General features: G+C 46.0%; 1 protein-coding gene across 1 annotated transcript; it reads right to left on the bottom strand.

The window, feature by feature from the left end:
• Positions 1-621: 621 nt before the first annotated feature.
• Positions 622-1,476, bottom strand: LOC135373151 (uncharacterized). Its single transcript, XM_064606408.1, has 2 exons — positions 1,381-1,476; positions 622-1,311 (listed from the first exon to the last, which is right to left on the bottom strand). The coding sequence occupies exons 1-2, from the start codon at positions 1,474-1,476 to the stop codon at positions 622-624; spliced, it is 786 nt and encodes a 261-aa protein (XP_064462478.1).
• Positions 1,477-14,224: the final 12,748 nt, after the last annotated feature.

The following is a 14,224-nucleotide window of genomic DNA, read 5'->3' as shown; positions in this document are numbered from 1 at the left end:
ACGAGAGGCGGATGATACCGAGCTGCAGCATATGGTCGAATTCGTGCTTGGCGATGCGGAGGCGTTTAGGAGCAAGGCGTCGAGGACGAGCGTTCACGGGAGGGTCGCGGGTCATTATGTGGTGAGTGACGGCATGCTTGGGTGGACAGTCAGAATGAGTCGGCCTCGTGATTCATTCAAACTCCCGGAGCAGTTTGGCGTATACGCGGGGATCGGGAAGTCTCAGGGTGTGCAAAGTTGCGACGTCCGATGAGGGAACACCGCGGACGTGTAGGGAAGTGGTATTGTCTACCAAACGGAGCGACGCATGTCCACGATCAGGTCGAAATGCGTAAGAAAGTCGGCCCCTAGGATTGCGTAAGGAAACTCCACCACGGCGAAAATCCATCGGAAGGCGCGACGCAGCCCCAAGGTTCAACGTGGCGGATCTATGGCCGTAGGTGGCAATCTTGGACTTGTTGACCGCCTGAAGGGTATAGTCGGCTCTGCGGTGCCTCTTCTAAGCGGAGGTGGGGGGAAGGATGCTGACTGCGGCTCCAGTGTCGACGAGGAATCAACAACCGGAGGTGTGGTCGGTGACGAAAAAGAGGCGGCTGCTACTTCCCCGAGCCGTGCCAGCCGCTACAGGGTGGGGGTGTCGTATTCCGACCAGGAACAAGGGGGCTGGCAGTTGCGGGCCGAGTCACCGAAGGTGTGATGGTAGCAGCAGAACGCGGGCGAAGGCGAGCGTGGGCGTCTGCGGGATGGAGTACGCCGCCGACGAAAAGCGTTGCGGCCGGGACCTCGGGGAGGTTGGGTAGCAGCCCCACGTTCCGCCAAAACGGCAACAGTGCTCTGGAGTTGGTGGAGAGAGGCCGTTAGCATGGCGATAGTGGGATCGGCAGAAGATGCGGCGGTAGTCGGGGCGAGATTCGGAACAGCGCCCGGTACCGGGTGACCTGCGAGGTCCAAAATGCAATCTGCCATCTTCGCTTGATCGTCGAGGGAGGCATGCTCGGTCGAGGCGAGGATCATTCTGATGTTGTGAGGCAGTCGCTGCAGGAAAAGCTCGTGGAGGAGGGTGTCTTCGGCGGTGGGGTTACCGGCGAGCTCACGCATCCGACATAAGAGCTGAGTGGCGCGGCGGTCGCCAACCTCTTCTGATGTAAGGAGCTGTCGAATGCGATTTTCCGAGGACAGAGCCGTGCGTCGTTTGAGCTCGTCGCGTAAGGTATCGTACGGGTGTTCAGCGAGAGGCCGAATGATGAGATCGCGGACCTCCGCCGCGGCCTCGAGCGGCAGGTGGGCGAGGATGTACCCGGACTTCGAGAGCTGCGAAGTGATGCGACGGCCGGCGAAAAGAATTTCAACCTGGGCGAACTATCGCTGCGGGTCGGAAACCGAAAATGGCGGGAGGCGCAGCGGGGAGAGGGATGCTTCGATCGCTGGAGCGGGGGTCGTAGCCGGTGGAGCGGGGTGGTCACCCGTGCAGGCCATGGCGTTGACGGCAGGCGAGAGAACAGCGCAGGTGGTGAAGGTCGAACGTCTCGGGTCACCAGTTGTAGAGGCTATGAAAGAGACGAGTGAGCTCTACGATGCATGGCGGTTTAATGACAGGGAATGGCGATGCAGTCAATTAAACCTACGAATTTGCAAGGTTTCGAAAACGAAACCTAGCGCCGCGGGGCAGGTGCGCTGGAGGAGTTGATGGTGATGATTCGTGTGCTGAAGATGCGGTGATCGCTACAGGCATATGTATCTTGCTTGCTGGGTCCAACAGGTGTTATCAAGGGCAGTGCCACATTTCCCAGTTCTTGAACCATGCTAACATTGCCAGAATAAGGAACATTACACTGTGCTCTGTATTCCATACTCAGTTGTCTCGCGACGTAAACCCCCAATTATTATATGTCTGCTCCACATGTTGAACCAGGCAGCACTTCCCATACCATAATTTTTTTTGAACATCTGCCTAAAATTGCTGTCACTGTAAAAAAAAAAGAGAGAAACTGTCTCTCTTTGCCACACTTTGCCGCGCAAGTTTGCCGCTAAATTTTTAAGTGAGAAAAGGTATTCATACTTCGTCACAAACCTAATAACCTTGGTGGAAATGGTTGATGCTGGCCTCTGCGTTGAACGGTGCACTTCGTATCAAAATACACAACATCCAAATGTTTTTTTTTTTTTTTTTTGTCTACAAATGTCCTGTCGAAGCTGAAAGACCCTTATCAAAATGGAGAAGCCCGGGCTTGCTTGTCCAGAGAAACAAATATGATACTGCATGCTCAGCAACTAAAACTGGTGATGCCGAAGACCTAATATTGCTAGGTTACAAGGGACAAAGGAAAAAGAGCACTGCAGCGTATGAATGTTACTTACAAAGTATAACACCAGACAATCCCTGAGAGTGAGCTAGTGTATTTAGTATGTTGCTCACCTCCTGCACCACTTTTTAATAATCATTTATTGCGTTGCTACCAACCAGGATCTAAGCCTGACCTATGTCCTAATAATAATAATAGAATCTCTCTATGACCAATATGAACCTTCCACACTACTTTGGCTAGGTTTCACCCGTGTCTCTTAGTGAAATTTGAAGTTGCTCTGTAGAGCTGACAAGAGACTTGCAGGATAGAGAATTTGTATAGTTATATTTCCCAAAGAAGTTGTAAAAAAACAACAACAATGTGCTATACCAACTGTATTCAAACAAAAATATAATTTATTTTAGCCATGTGCATGCTAGCAGATTACAGGTGACCGACCGCACACAGTGGGCATCGAGGGTGGCAACCAGAGAGTCGAACCGAACCTGAACACGAACCGAAAACCATTATTAACCGTTATTTTTGGCCGAACCGGAACTGAACCGAACCAAAAGAGTCGACGCCATCTTGGAGCTGAACCGGAACTAAACCGGTAAAAAATACCGGTTACCGGTTCAAATAACGGTTCACACGGAATTAAGTGCGGAACTTTGCATGTTGTGCATGAACGTAAGAACGATTTTTCCTCTTTTTTCTTCATTTATTAGCTTCGTAGACTTCCTTTTGCTTGCCGAAAAAGTCGTGCCCTGCAAGGCTGCAACAATGATCTGGATTTTCTCGAGTCACGAAGTAACAACAACAAAGATAGTAACTGAAAACTGTTAGGACTACTAATGTCTAAGACATACACATGAATCTACAGGGTGTGTGCAGAAAAACATAACCCGCATTTAGGCTCATAGCTTGTTGTCTACCTAACTAACGAACTTCCGGTGGCGCACGATGGCGCATTTATGCGTGCGAAATCTGCAGAAAAAGTGTGGAAGTCATACTCGGCTAAAAAAATAAACGGAGCAACGAAAACGTCGGCCACCGTGCATCAGAATAGGGCAACATGGTGGACGTAGGAGAGTTGTGTACCGCTAGGAGAGCTATCGGTGCATAAATCGAAACAATGTCCCACATGGATGCTCATCGGCAGTACCCCTAGCGGTGCCTGCACATAACTCTCCTGAGACCAAAATGCACTACCATTCACTGTGATGACCACCCTATTCTAATGCATGGAAGCCCATGTTTTAGCGCTCTCTTTATTTTTTTTACGCTCAGTATGGCTTCCAGAATTTTTTTGTAGCTTTCGCACGTATAAATACGCCATCGTACGCCACAGGATGTTCCTCGGGTAAGTAGACAACGAGTTACATGTAAAAATGCGGGTCACGTTTTGCTGCACTCACCCTGTATGTATCTTTTTTGTCACAAGTTTTTCTCACAACCTTATCTGTCTTAATTATGCAGGACATAATTGTAACAGAAAAGGCGTACGCCTACTGTTTTCAACAAATCAGGGGAGAGAACGGTGTCATTCGAGATTAGGAGGTAAAGTTACTGTCATTTCGTTTAATGCATTAAGTTTGCCGCGTGACTAGGGTATTAGAAAGTAAAGCGCCAGCCACCCTCATGCTGGTCAGAATGAAAAGAACATGCCAAGCTGGGTTTCTTTGTGGATTTGTAATAAAAGAAGCAAAAACAACCATATTGATATCGCATTTAAAAATCGGCAATGGGTCGAAAATTAGTCGAACCCTCTGTTTGTACTTGCTTTGTCTTTGTATTCCATAGACACTTCACTCTAACGCGACATGGTAGCACGGCGGCGGTCAGTGCTGACACAATAACGCGCCTTTTACATAGAGACGCCGAGCTCAGGATCGCCCCATTGCAATCCAACTACCATGAAGCGTCGTTTTGGTGATTAACGTGTATTCGCGACTCCGACTGGTGATGAATTATTTCTATCACTTAAACGACTCAGGGCAAGGTAGCTGGCTTGGTTGACTGGCGAGATGTTCCTGGCGAGATTCTGCGAACAACCCGGTGGGTGAGTTAACCCCCGCGACATGAGCTACGTGCGGGGACAGTCAACCCAAGGCGGTAATTCATGGCTATGCTCCTCTTGTAACCACTACTAATCTTGTCTTTGATATCGCACAAAGTCTTTCAAAATCCTGAACGACCATTGACGCCTTCCTGTACATTTCAAGCACTGTACCACACAAACGGAAGTTTGCTTCAACCTGCCTGTTGTGCTTCATTCGCACCCGTGGCCTCTCAACCGGTTCGTGAACCGAACCGTTTGGAAAGAACCGGTTTGAACCATTATAGTTGCCTTCTGGAGCTGAACCGGAACTCAACCCTTATTGTCGAACGTAAAAACCTGAACTGATAAACGTTTCGGTTCGACTCTGTGGTGGCAACACAAGTATACTACCACTGCAGGGACTGTCCTGAAATTCTAAGTATACATTTGTCAGAAAGAAATGACCACGCAGAACCTAAAGATCATACTGAGCCCTTTCCATTATTCTTTTTATTGACAACATGTTGGTTGCCATCCAGTTCATGAAGATGACCTCTGGTGTTCAAAGAAAGGTTCAATAGTGAGCGAGCTGGTAATCGTATACATGATGGCGAGACCACAAGAGAGGATACAAGAAGGGACACACACACGATGTTGAGACATTATGTATGTTCCTCCCTATCCCTCGTCTTAGGGTTTTTGGTATGGAGCTTCATCACGTTTCCTTCCTGAAACTTTATATATTTTTTTATGTTGAATAATGAAGGTACAGCAAGGCGCTGTTCGCAAATCGCACATTGCTTTTCTTGAAACAAGTATCCATAGAAGGTTCACAGTCATCTTCAGCATTGCAGATATCTATGCTGCACGTTAATCACTTCGGCATGTCGTAGACATGCCATCGAAGGCGGCACATGATTAGTGCTGTTCAACTATTTGTCATATCATTTTTAGACACAAAAAACAGTTTTGGCACCTGTATGTTGAGACAGATATACCTCTACGTAATTTGCCATGCTAAAAATATGAACCAAGAACAACACGTATGAACCAAGACAGAACACTATCTCCTGCGAACGTTCGAAATAGATCCCAACGTCCATGCCCTGAAATGGGTATCCGATTGACATCTCTGGGAGCTACATAAATGGACGACCACAACTGTACATCTGCAGGATGTGCCGTAACGGCTGTTTGAAGAATTCTGAGTAGGTTTCCTGATGGGATGTTGCAGGGAGCATTATCAAAGGAGAGGGAGAAACATGGCAAGGTGTGTCGCGTCGTGAGTTCGACTTTCGCTGAACCAGGTAAATGCCTGAAATGAAAAGCAGTAAGAAACACAGACGTTATCGTTGTAGTGAGTTAATACGCCAAGCACTTCTTCAGTCCAGTGTTATCGGTGTACGCAATCGCATTAAAATTATACACCTCACCCTTTAATTTGACTCGGAGGCAAACGTTACTCTCAAATTTGTGGAAGCTCGCGCGATACGCAATATAGAGTATATGTTTTCGTTTTTTGAGAGGTAAGCCACTGCCTTTCTAAGTTCATGGTTCAAACAGCTTGTTTGCTTTTTAAAACTTCATGCTCATTCTTCGTAACAGAAATACTAGAAAGAAACAAAGAGGAGCAACTGAGAATGAAAGATGCAGTGGCCGAAGCTGAAAGAAAATTACAGGAAAAAAAACGCGTAGTCGGAATCTGTCTACTTACGCAGCAGCTCAATAAACAGTATCAATAATAATGAGCAAAAAACATGGCCCTAAGCACGTACGCAAGTAAGTCCGTGCAACGTCCGGGCATAGCCGCGTAACTTCCTGTGAGGACAAACGACGCATGTTTGTGGGAAGTCCGAGCCGCGGCCACTCGGAGATGTGGGGGACGTCTGTCAGAAAAATGTCTGTCTCCCAGGGAGATCCGAATTTCTGGGAAAGGATATCCCCAGGAACACCACGGGGAGTTTTGTTCCGTTTGGGAAGCAACAGATATACTCTCTACTTTATTATGGTTACTAGTCAACATTGCCAAGAATGTGGGAATACATCTTGTACCACCTACACTCTTCAAAGTGGCCTTCACACGCAACACATAGTAGGTCAGCAAGAGTCCAGAATGATGTCCTCTCCCTTCCCATTGGCCGAAAAAAAAATTCTACGACTTTGCACAAGGAGAAGTTAGTACAAGAAATGCACACGTTCATTCTTTGAGCAAACATGTATTCAGAGCGTTACCATACTATGGTGGTCCTGCAGTGCATCATGTGGCACAGCACACACTGCAAAAAATTTCACCGTAGACCATTTCCCCCGTTAGAATGAGTCTTCCCCAGTCTTTCAAACTGCCATTTCCCATACTGGTTTACGGTATGACACAATATATCTAAACCTTTACCGGTTGTAGCAGAAAAAGATACCATTGTTTCCAGTCACAGCACACAAGCCATAAATGCTATACAGCAACGGTACATCCTGACATCCAACAAACATGAACAAATGTTACATTACATAATGTAGAATGCTGTATATCATTTATGTCCGGTGTCCTGTGATAGAATACAATAATATGTCCTTTTCCTCATGCTGCCCAGCACAGGCAAAATGAGCTGCATGTGAGAATAACACCATGAAACCTGAGGCTCGGAGGAAAAGGCATGACTATACGACCTCTGTGTCGCTGGTTTCATGTTATAACTGTATACCAGCTGGCCTGCACTTGACAATAAGTTTGATGCATTGTGCATGAACCTGAGACATGCACTGTGGGGTGTGTTGTGATAGTAATGTCACTGCAGTGGAGAAATAATACTCCGGATGGATTATTTTGGTAGAATCTTGAACTAAACATACCCAGGAATAAGGCATCTGCATGACAGGTTTATCTGGAAGTTAGAATGTGAATGTTAGCTCAAGCCACTGAATAGTATCAATATACTGCTGCAGGTCATACGAACAATAGGACACAAGATGCTCCGATATGTTCTGCAGGAGTGTCTCTGTACTCACAATATTAGTGCAGCAGCTACAGAAGGGCATAAAACAAGTTGTTGTACACATGACACCACTTGAATGCAACACCACCTCCTGTCAAGTAATGCAATACAAGCTTCTGTTGCATTGCCAGAACTAAACAGCTGACAGATTTGCCTTACTTAAACCTGAGAAAAGGAATGTACTGTTACGCACATGATGCTGCTTGAATGTATTCCTGAAACGTCTCGAAAAACATAATTTGTGACCGAAACATACCAGTTGGAAGATTTAGATTTGCCTTACCCGAAACTAAAAAAAAGAAGAAAACCTTAAAAACTCTGGAAGAAAACCTTACTTGTGACCAAAATACAACAGAACCAATATTTAAATTTTTACCGTGTTCAAAATACTAAAGATGTGCTGCCGTGCATATCATATACTGTTTAAATGTACAATCTGAAATCACTGGAATAAGCACAAACACCTTAGGCATGGTTGCTCTAAGGTAGCGAGCAACAACAAGGTTATACGAAGAAAAGAAGTCGAGCACAAGTGACGCAATGCACTTGATTCATCAGAAAATCAAATGTCTCAGTACCAGGTGCAGGTGTCAATGTTCCGTTAGCAAAAGCAGATGAACTTTGAAGGGGCGTCTGGCAGCGAGGGTGACAGTGCCCTACAGCTTAAAACCCACAAGGTGATTGTTGAGACGTGGAGCGGAAACTTTTCGGTGGTGCCAGAATGCCTGCGAAATCATTAAACAAATAAACCAGTATTGAAAATAAAACATGAAAATACGCTCGCTGGGGTCGAATCTCTAGAAGATGAAGCAGTAACTGAAACAGCGTATTTTTCGTTTCATTCTATGTGATGGCATTTGTACCGCATGACTTGTCTAACATTACGCGACTTACCACCTTCTGTTAGCTTGTTTTTCCTCTGCAATGTCCAGCTGCAGATAAGGTTGGCACAGCGTCCCGGTCGAGATATCTCCGGCTTGGTGTGAAACAACAAGTTGCGCATTACTTCCGTAATATTCATATAGGCGAAACGAACGCAACAAATCGCTGCTTTCGAAGGTGGCGCCCAGTCAAAGCTGTAACCGATTGTTGCAGTCAATAGCTTTTTTTTCTCGTCTTTCGGAAATTTGTGGTTTGAAAGTTTGAAACTGCATGCTGAAGTGTTGTTGCAGACTGGAGCAAAACGCTCACGCATTCTCGGCACGCAGCACAGAACACGAAACACACCAGGACGTCTAGCAAATGCTTTGCAATCGAAGGAAGCAAAACTCACGTTCATCGTGGGTTCCGTGAAGTCACAGATATATACCGGCTCCCTAATAGTGAGCTGTTATACCATTATCCCAATCTCAATCTGTGCAGCAGAAGAAACCGGTGGGCTCGGCGGAAGAAACCAAGCCAAATATCATGTCAAGCCGGAGCACCCTAGACCAGTGTTTCCCAAACTTTTGGCGGTGACGGACCCCCGGAAGCGATGAGAACCAATTCACGGACCCCCCCCCCCCCCCCACACACACACACACCGTCACAGGCAGTGCATAACCAGCAACCTCGTCAGCTGCTGCGTGCTTTCGATACAGCTTCAGAAACGATTCCGGACTGGTTTCTTCTTCTTGTTTGTATGTGTATGACGCGGACAAACGTGCATTGCAGGACTTTTCTATCAGAAATTAGAAGCTAGCTGTTGAAGCATGCTTGTAGCAATTTTGGAAGTTCTGGGTGTTTGGAAATCGGGCAGCATGTACGAGCGCGTGTTTGTGGGGACGAAAATCCTCACTGGAATGTGAGATACGGTCGCGGACCCCCACGGACACTCTCGCGGACCCCCAGGTGTCCGCGGACCACACTTTGGGAAACACTGCCCTAGACCACGAATGTGCCGTCGACAAAGGGTTTGCGGGCCACAAGACGGAATGTCAGTGAAACTAAAAATTCACTTTTTCGAAGAACCGCGAGCAGTTTGGGATAACTATTTCGCACCGTAAATATACCGTAAATGAAATACGTATGTAGTCGTGGGAAACACGGTCTAAAGCTGTGGCCAAGTTGATGAACATGGCATCCACCTGGAATTTCAAGTCTGTGCTAGAGAGAATGTTGTTAGTTATGCCTGCCTGCTGTGTCTCACATCAATAGTCGCGCGTGAAACCATGTTGATAAGGAAATAATAAAATATTACCTTGAAGGGAAAACAGTGAGATGGGGGACGATTATGTGTTCCAGAAACTTACAAGGTGAAACTTACTAGTGAGAGAAATTGGTGTATGGGTCCTCCTTGTTTCCGGATTTAAATATTCGAATGACCTTCCCAAATAACCAGAGAGATGAGATTTCGCCGGACAAGAAGGACTGTGATAAGATTAAAGTTAAAAATTCGGCTATATCACTTTTAGTGTTTTTAACAAGTTTTGATTTGATAGAATTAGCCATACATGGACGAAAGCTTGCGTTTTTCGATGCACTTCAAAACACACTCTCATACGCCGTTTGGTGACAGTGTTGTATGAGTGAGGTGAGGTGAGTGACAGTGAGGGTACCTAAAATAGTACATAAAACTAAGCAAGGAAATGTCATCAGAGCGATGCAACACAGCAGGCATACCCACGAAGGCGGACACAATAATACAAGGGATGCTGATCCTGTTTGATCGAGTTGACCACCTGAGTTCTTTGTGCTAAGTTGCATCGACGCGTAGCCCATTAAGCATAATTAACTACATTGTTCTAAGTAGTACGTAGTTTGTCAGATAAAACCTCGGAGGTTGTGTTTCCATGCTAACGGAACACCAAAATCTTTTTATAGTCCAAGCGTCACCGTCTTGGGGAGATGAAGGAAACTGTGGGCCTAACGAAGAATACAGTGATTGCGTGTGCGATCCGGTCTGCAACCAGCCTCCTCCGAACGGCAGCTGCTTCCAGTACTGCAAACCGGGCTGCGCGTGTCAATACGGATACGTGAGGTATGTGTGCCCTTCCCATTTTTAATTTGATAGTTTAAGCGACAGCCCGGACCCGCAGCGAAGCCAGAAAGAGGCAGTCACGTGACTTCTTGTGATACTCAGGGCAACACCTCCTAGATAAAGAAAGCATTGTCTCCTCTCCCTGCTTCGCAAGCTCTCTAGCTCTCACTGTCACTCTACCTCTAACAGCTCGTTTTTTCCCGAGTCTGCAGAAATGGGCCCGAACTTCCGAAACTTGGACGGAGCATCTTTCCGTCACGTCAAAAGAGGCCCAAGCAGCACAATGTACTGAAAGTCGAGCGCAATAGGGGTGGACGGTATATGTCGTATCAGTGTTCTTTAGTTGCACAGGTATGTTCAAGGGCTTTCACCTACCCGTCCACTCCTATTGCACTCGACTTTCAGTACATTGTGCTGCTTGGGGCACGCCATCGCAGAGCCCTCTCATGTCCACTTGACGAACAAGGAGATATGCGATTCATTGCACCTACACTCTTATCTATCTCCCTTGCATGGTGCCGTATCTGCTACACTATCAGAAGGCACGCTGACCATGACAACGCGGCGCTTTGTCTTTTTATTGTTTGTTTGATTTCCTCCTCTTTTTTCATTCCTTCGCCGTGAAGCAACTCAAAGTATGCGACAGGGAAGGTTATCTTTCCACAGAAGCGCCTTGACCCTGTAGCATGTGTTTACAAACAGAAAAAAAACAAACAAGCAAACCAGAAAACACAAGGAAAAGCTGTCGCAGGTGGCATTTGTTCAGCCGCTCTTTTAACGTTTGAGCATTTACTCATTTTACAACCACTCTCTGTAAAATGCTTTGTGGCACAAGCAATGTTTTATCCCAGCGAAGAGCCAGCGCGTATGATGCTTCCCCTAAGTGCTGCACAGAGAAAACAGAAAAGAGCAAGATAAAAGTAATTGCCTCTTTTTGGTGTAACTTATTTTAATGACAACTAATTTTAAGATAGAACAAAGTGCCTCGCGGATGCTGGCTAGACGGTGTGCCTCAAAGAACGCCATGATAGTGGTTCGAACATTGTCTCAAGGTGTCGATGACCTACGACGCTTTCGGGAAAACTTGACAAATTCTTTTAGCGTCTCGTACTGACGAACAATCGTCGCAGGGCTTGGTCTCCTGCCGGGATGCCATATCTGAAAAATCTTCACTGCCTTTTTCTTATTGCTCTGTGCAGCACGTAGGGCAAGCACCATGTCAGCTCTTTCTTCGTTGGAATAGGGCATTATTTGACCCGCAGAGCACCCAGCAAGGAGTGCGTGTACGGAGACGAAAGTGGACAAAGAATCAAGGTGCTTCGGTTGAAAGAACATTCCGTGTCCCGTACTTTCAGTTGCATCACGGAAGAAAAAAAAAACAGGAGGGAATCAAACAAACAATAAAAAGACATAGCACCGTGTTTTCATCGTCACTCAGACTTCTGACCGTTTAGGAGATACGGCACCATGCAAGGATGGTAGGTGGAATGGATCGCATATCTCCTTTTTAGTGAAGTGGACGTTGGAGGGCGCTGCGATCGAGCGCTCTTTTGGCGTGACGTGAACATGTTCCATCCAATTTTCAGAAGTCAGGGCACATTTCTGCAGACCCGAGGAAAAACCAGTCGTTAGAGCTAGAGTGTTGCAAGCCACTGGATTCGTTTTCTCATAGCAGCGCCTACAACTTCACAATTGACATATTCGTTGTAATCCTCGTAACTAGAACGTTTAAAATTAATTTCCACTAATTAATTAGTTCATTGCGGTAAAAAAATCCTCTGAAACACTTTAGGCTACTAGTAATACTATGCAGTTGGTTTCATTGTGATGCAATGAGCCGTTATTTTTTAAGGTGGGGTTCGAGTTAAATGAAACACCCTGTATTACTCTTGTGATCGCAATCTTCTTTTGTCATGCGTAATGTAAAACCCTGAGACTAGGGAACACGAAAGGACAGACACAACACGAAGTCTTCTTGTTGTGTCTGTGATTTCGTGTCATTTCGTTCTCTAGTCTCGGGGTTTTATGTTATGCATCATCTTCACCACCTCGCAAGCTGCTTCGCCATTTTTTAATTTGTCAGGCTGCATATATGCTTTGTGTTTTAGAAAACGTGATATAAATCATGTAAAGAATAGAAGTCAACAAGAGACAGCTCGGAATGTTCGTAGCAGACGGTTTTTCCAACTAAGGAATGAGGGAGCTCTCTACCACAAACGTCACAGTAGTGTGGGCGTGGTCTGCAGTTGGAGCGCCCCGCCCTGTCACCGCGGCAGCGATTTTGCGAATACAGTATATTGCGCCGCGGTGAAACAACCTTGGGCAGAAATATTTTGTGGAAACGCTTTTCACATACTGCTGTACGCTATATGACAGCAGTTTTTGACCATGTTAGGCACCACTTTAATGCTCCTTTGAAGGAGCATGGAAAGGGTATTCAAGCTGTATAAAAACCACTCGTATTTCGTGAATGGTACATGGAAACCATACACGAAAAATATTTCGGCTAAATAAGGTCCCACTGCAACGCAATTTTATTGTAAAAACGCTGCCGCAACGGGAGGTTTCCGGACACCATCCCCATGCCACTCCTCCGTGCGCCTCACTCGCAGGCTGAGCGACGTGCTATACTTGTTCACTGCTATACATTCTAAGATATGAAACAGGAAGATAAACGTTTCGAAAATCGTATGTTATTACCGATAGCACTTTACGCTGGTTCTTGTATCATCATTGCGAGTGTCTACGAGAAAAGAGTACGTATCGCATGTGAGCATGTATGAGCTATATGAGCATTCTCATACAGCCTATGATTCGTATTAGCATTCTCATTCATCCTACTCATGGACGAGTGCATATGAACCGTCTGAGCAAACGTGCTCCATGCGTGATTAAGCTAAAATAACAACACGTGATTACAAAATACTGGTCTATTCAGGTACTGGCCCGACGTAGGTCGCGCAGAAAGCTTGCCAAATACTTTTTGATGAGACTTTTTTGTTTGTGTATACAGACACTGATGTCGCTGGTTTACCTTCCTCTGCATATTCGACAAAAATATATGTTGAGAAACAAAGAACAAAATTAGAACTACGCTAAATTTCTGCGTCTAGAAGTACTCCAGTTCCCACAACTTATACAACCGTACGGGTTCATGATGAAATGGGCATCATTAGGGCCTGTTTCTAATCTCCAATGCATAGATGACACGCTTAAAGCATGAAGTCATATTTAGTTAGTCAGAATAACGCACGATGTCATTTTGCCGATTAAAATTTTACGTAACCGTCCTCCAATGCTAATGGCGTCCGATGAACGCGGTTCTGAAACATCTAACTATGTTTGCGCAGTGCTTCCAAAACTGAGTGCATATACTTGTTCGCTGACCACTACAGCAACGGGTTAGTCACACCCAGTGTTTGTGGCTTGCTTCAATGTGGGGCATCCAAATACACACTTCCGTGGAGCATGCTAACGTGCGATTTCGGTGCGCCCTGGAGCACGTAGCCACAAAATTTTGGTACAACAATTTACTGCACTACTGTATTTTAAGCACTCTATGCACATATAAAGGCTATCAGCGAACGCTTTCCACAAGGAGTCACAAAAAGCATGAATATGGTAGTTGCAAACAGTTAACCCGACAGACACCTCCCCACCACGCCATCAGTGCTTTCCTATGCCCCGCCGATGTGGACTCTTCGCAGGCCTCCTGTATGTGATCACATTCCTGGTCTTCTGAAGAAAAACTCTGTACCTCCCGTTGTTGCTCACCAACTTACACTGGAGCACCTTAACTTAGCGTACTCTCAACGACTCCCTGTGTACACTGACGGATCAGTGTCTCAAGGCGGATCTACTGCAGCCTTTTATATGCCAAATGAAAGCCTTGAAGTGGCGCACAAGCTCCCCTACGAAACGTCATCTACAGAGTCCGAGGCGCCGCCAG

Source organism: Ornithodoros turicata, unplaced genomic scaffold (assembly GCF_037126465.1).
Source record: "Ornithodoros turicata isolate Travis unplaced genomic scaffold, ASM3712646v1 Chromosome21, whole genome shotgun sequence".
Classification (NCBI taxonomy): domain Eukaryota; kingdom Metazoa; phylum Arthropoda; class Arachnida; order Ixodida; family Argasidae; genus Ornithodoros; species Ornithodoros turicata.
The sequence above is the reverse complement of the archived record's forward strand: the minus strand, read 5'-3'. Positions and strand labels throughout refer to the sequence as shown.

Excerpts from the sequence above, each read along its gene's own strand:
- LOC135373151 (XM_064606408.1), bottom strand. The coding sequence starts at position 1,476 with ATGGCCTGCACGGGTGACCACCCCGCTCCACCGGCTACGACCCCCGCT. Across the intron at positions 1,312-1,380 it reads TGCGCCTCCCGCCATTTTCG|CTCTCGAAGTCCGGGTACAT; the intron begins GTTTCCGACCCG and ends ATCACTTCGCAG.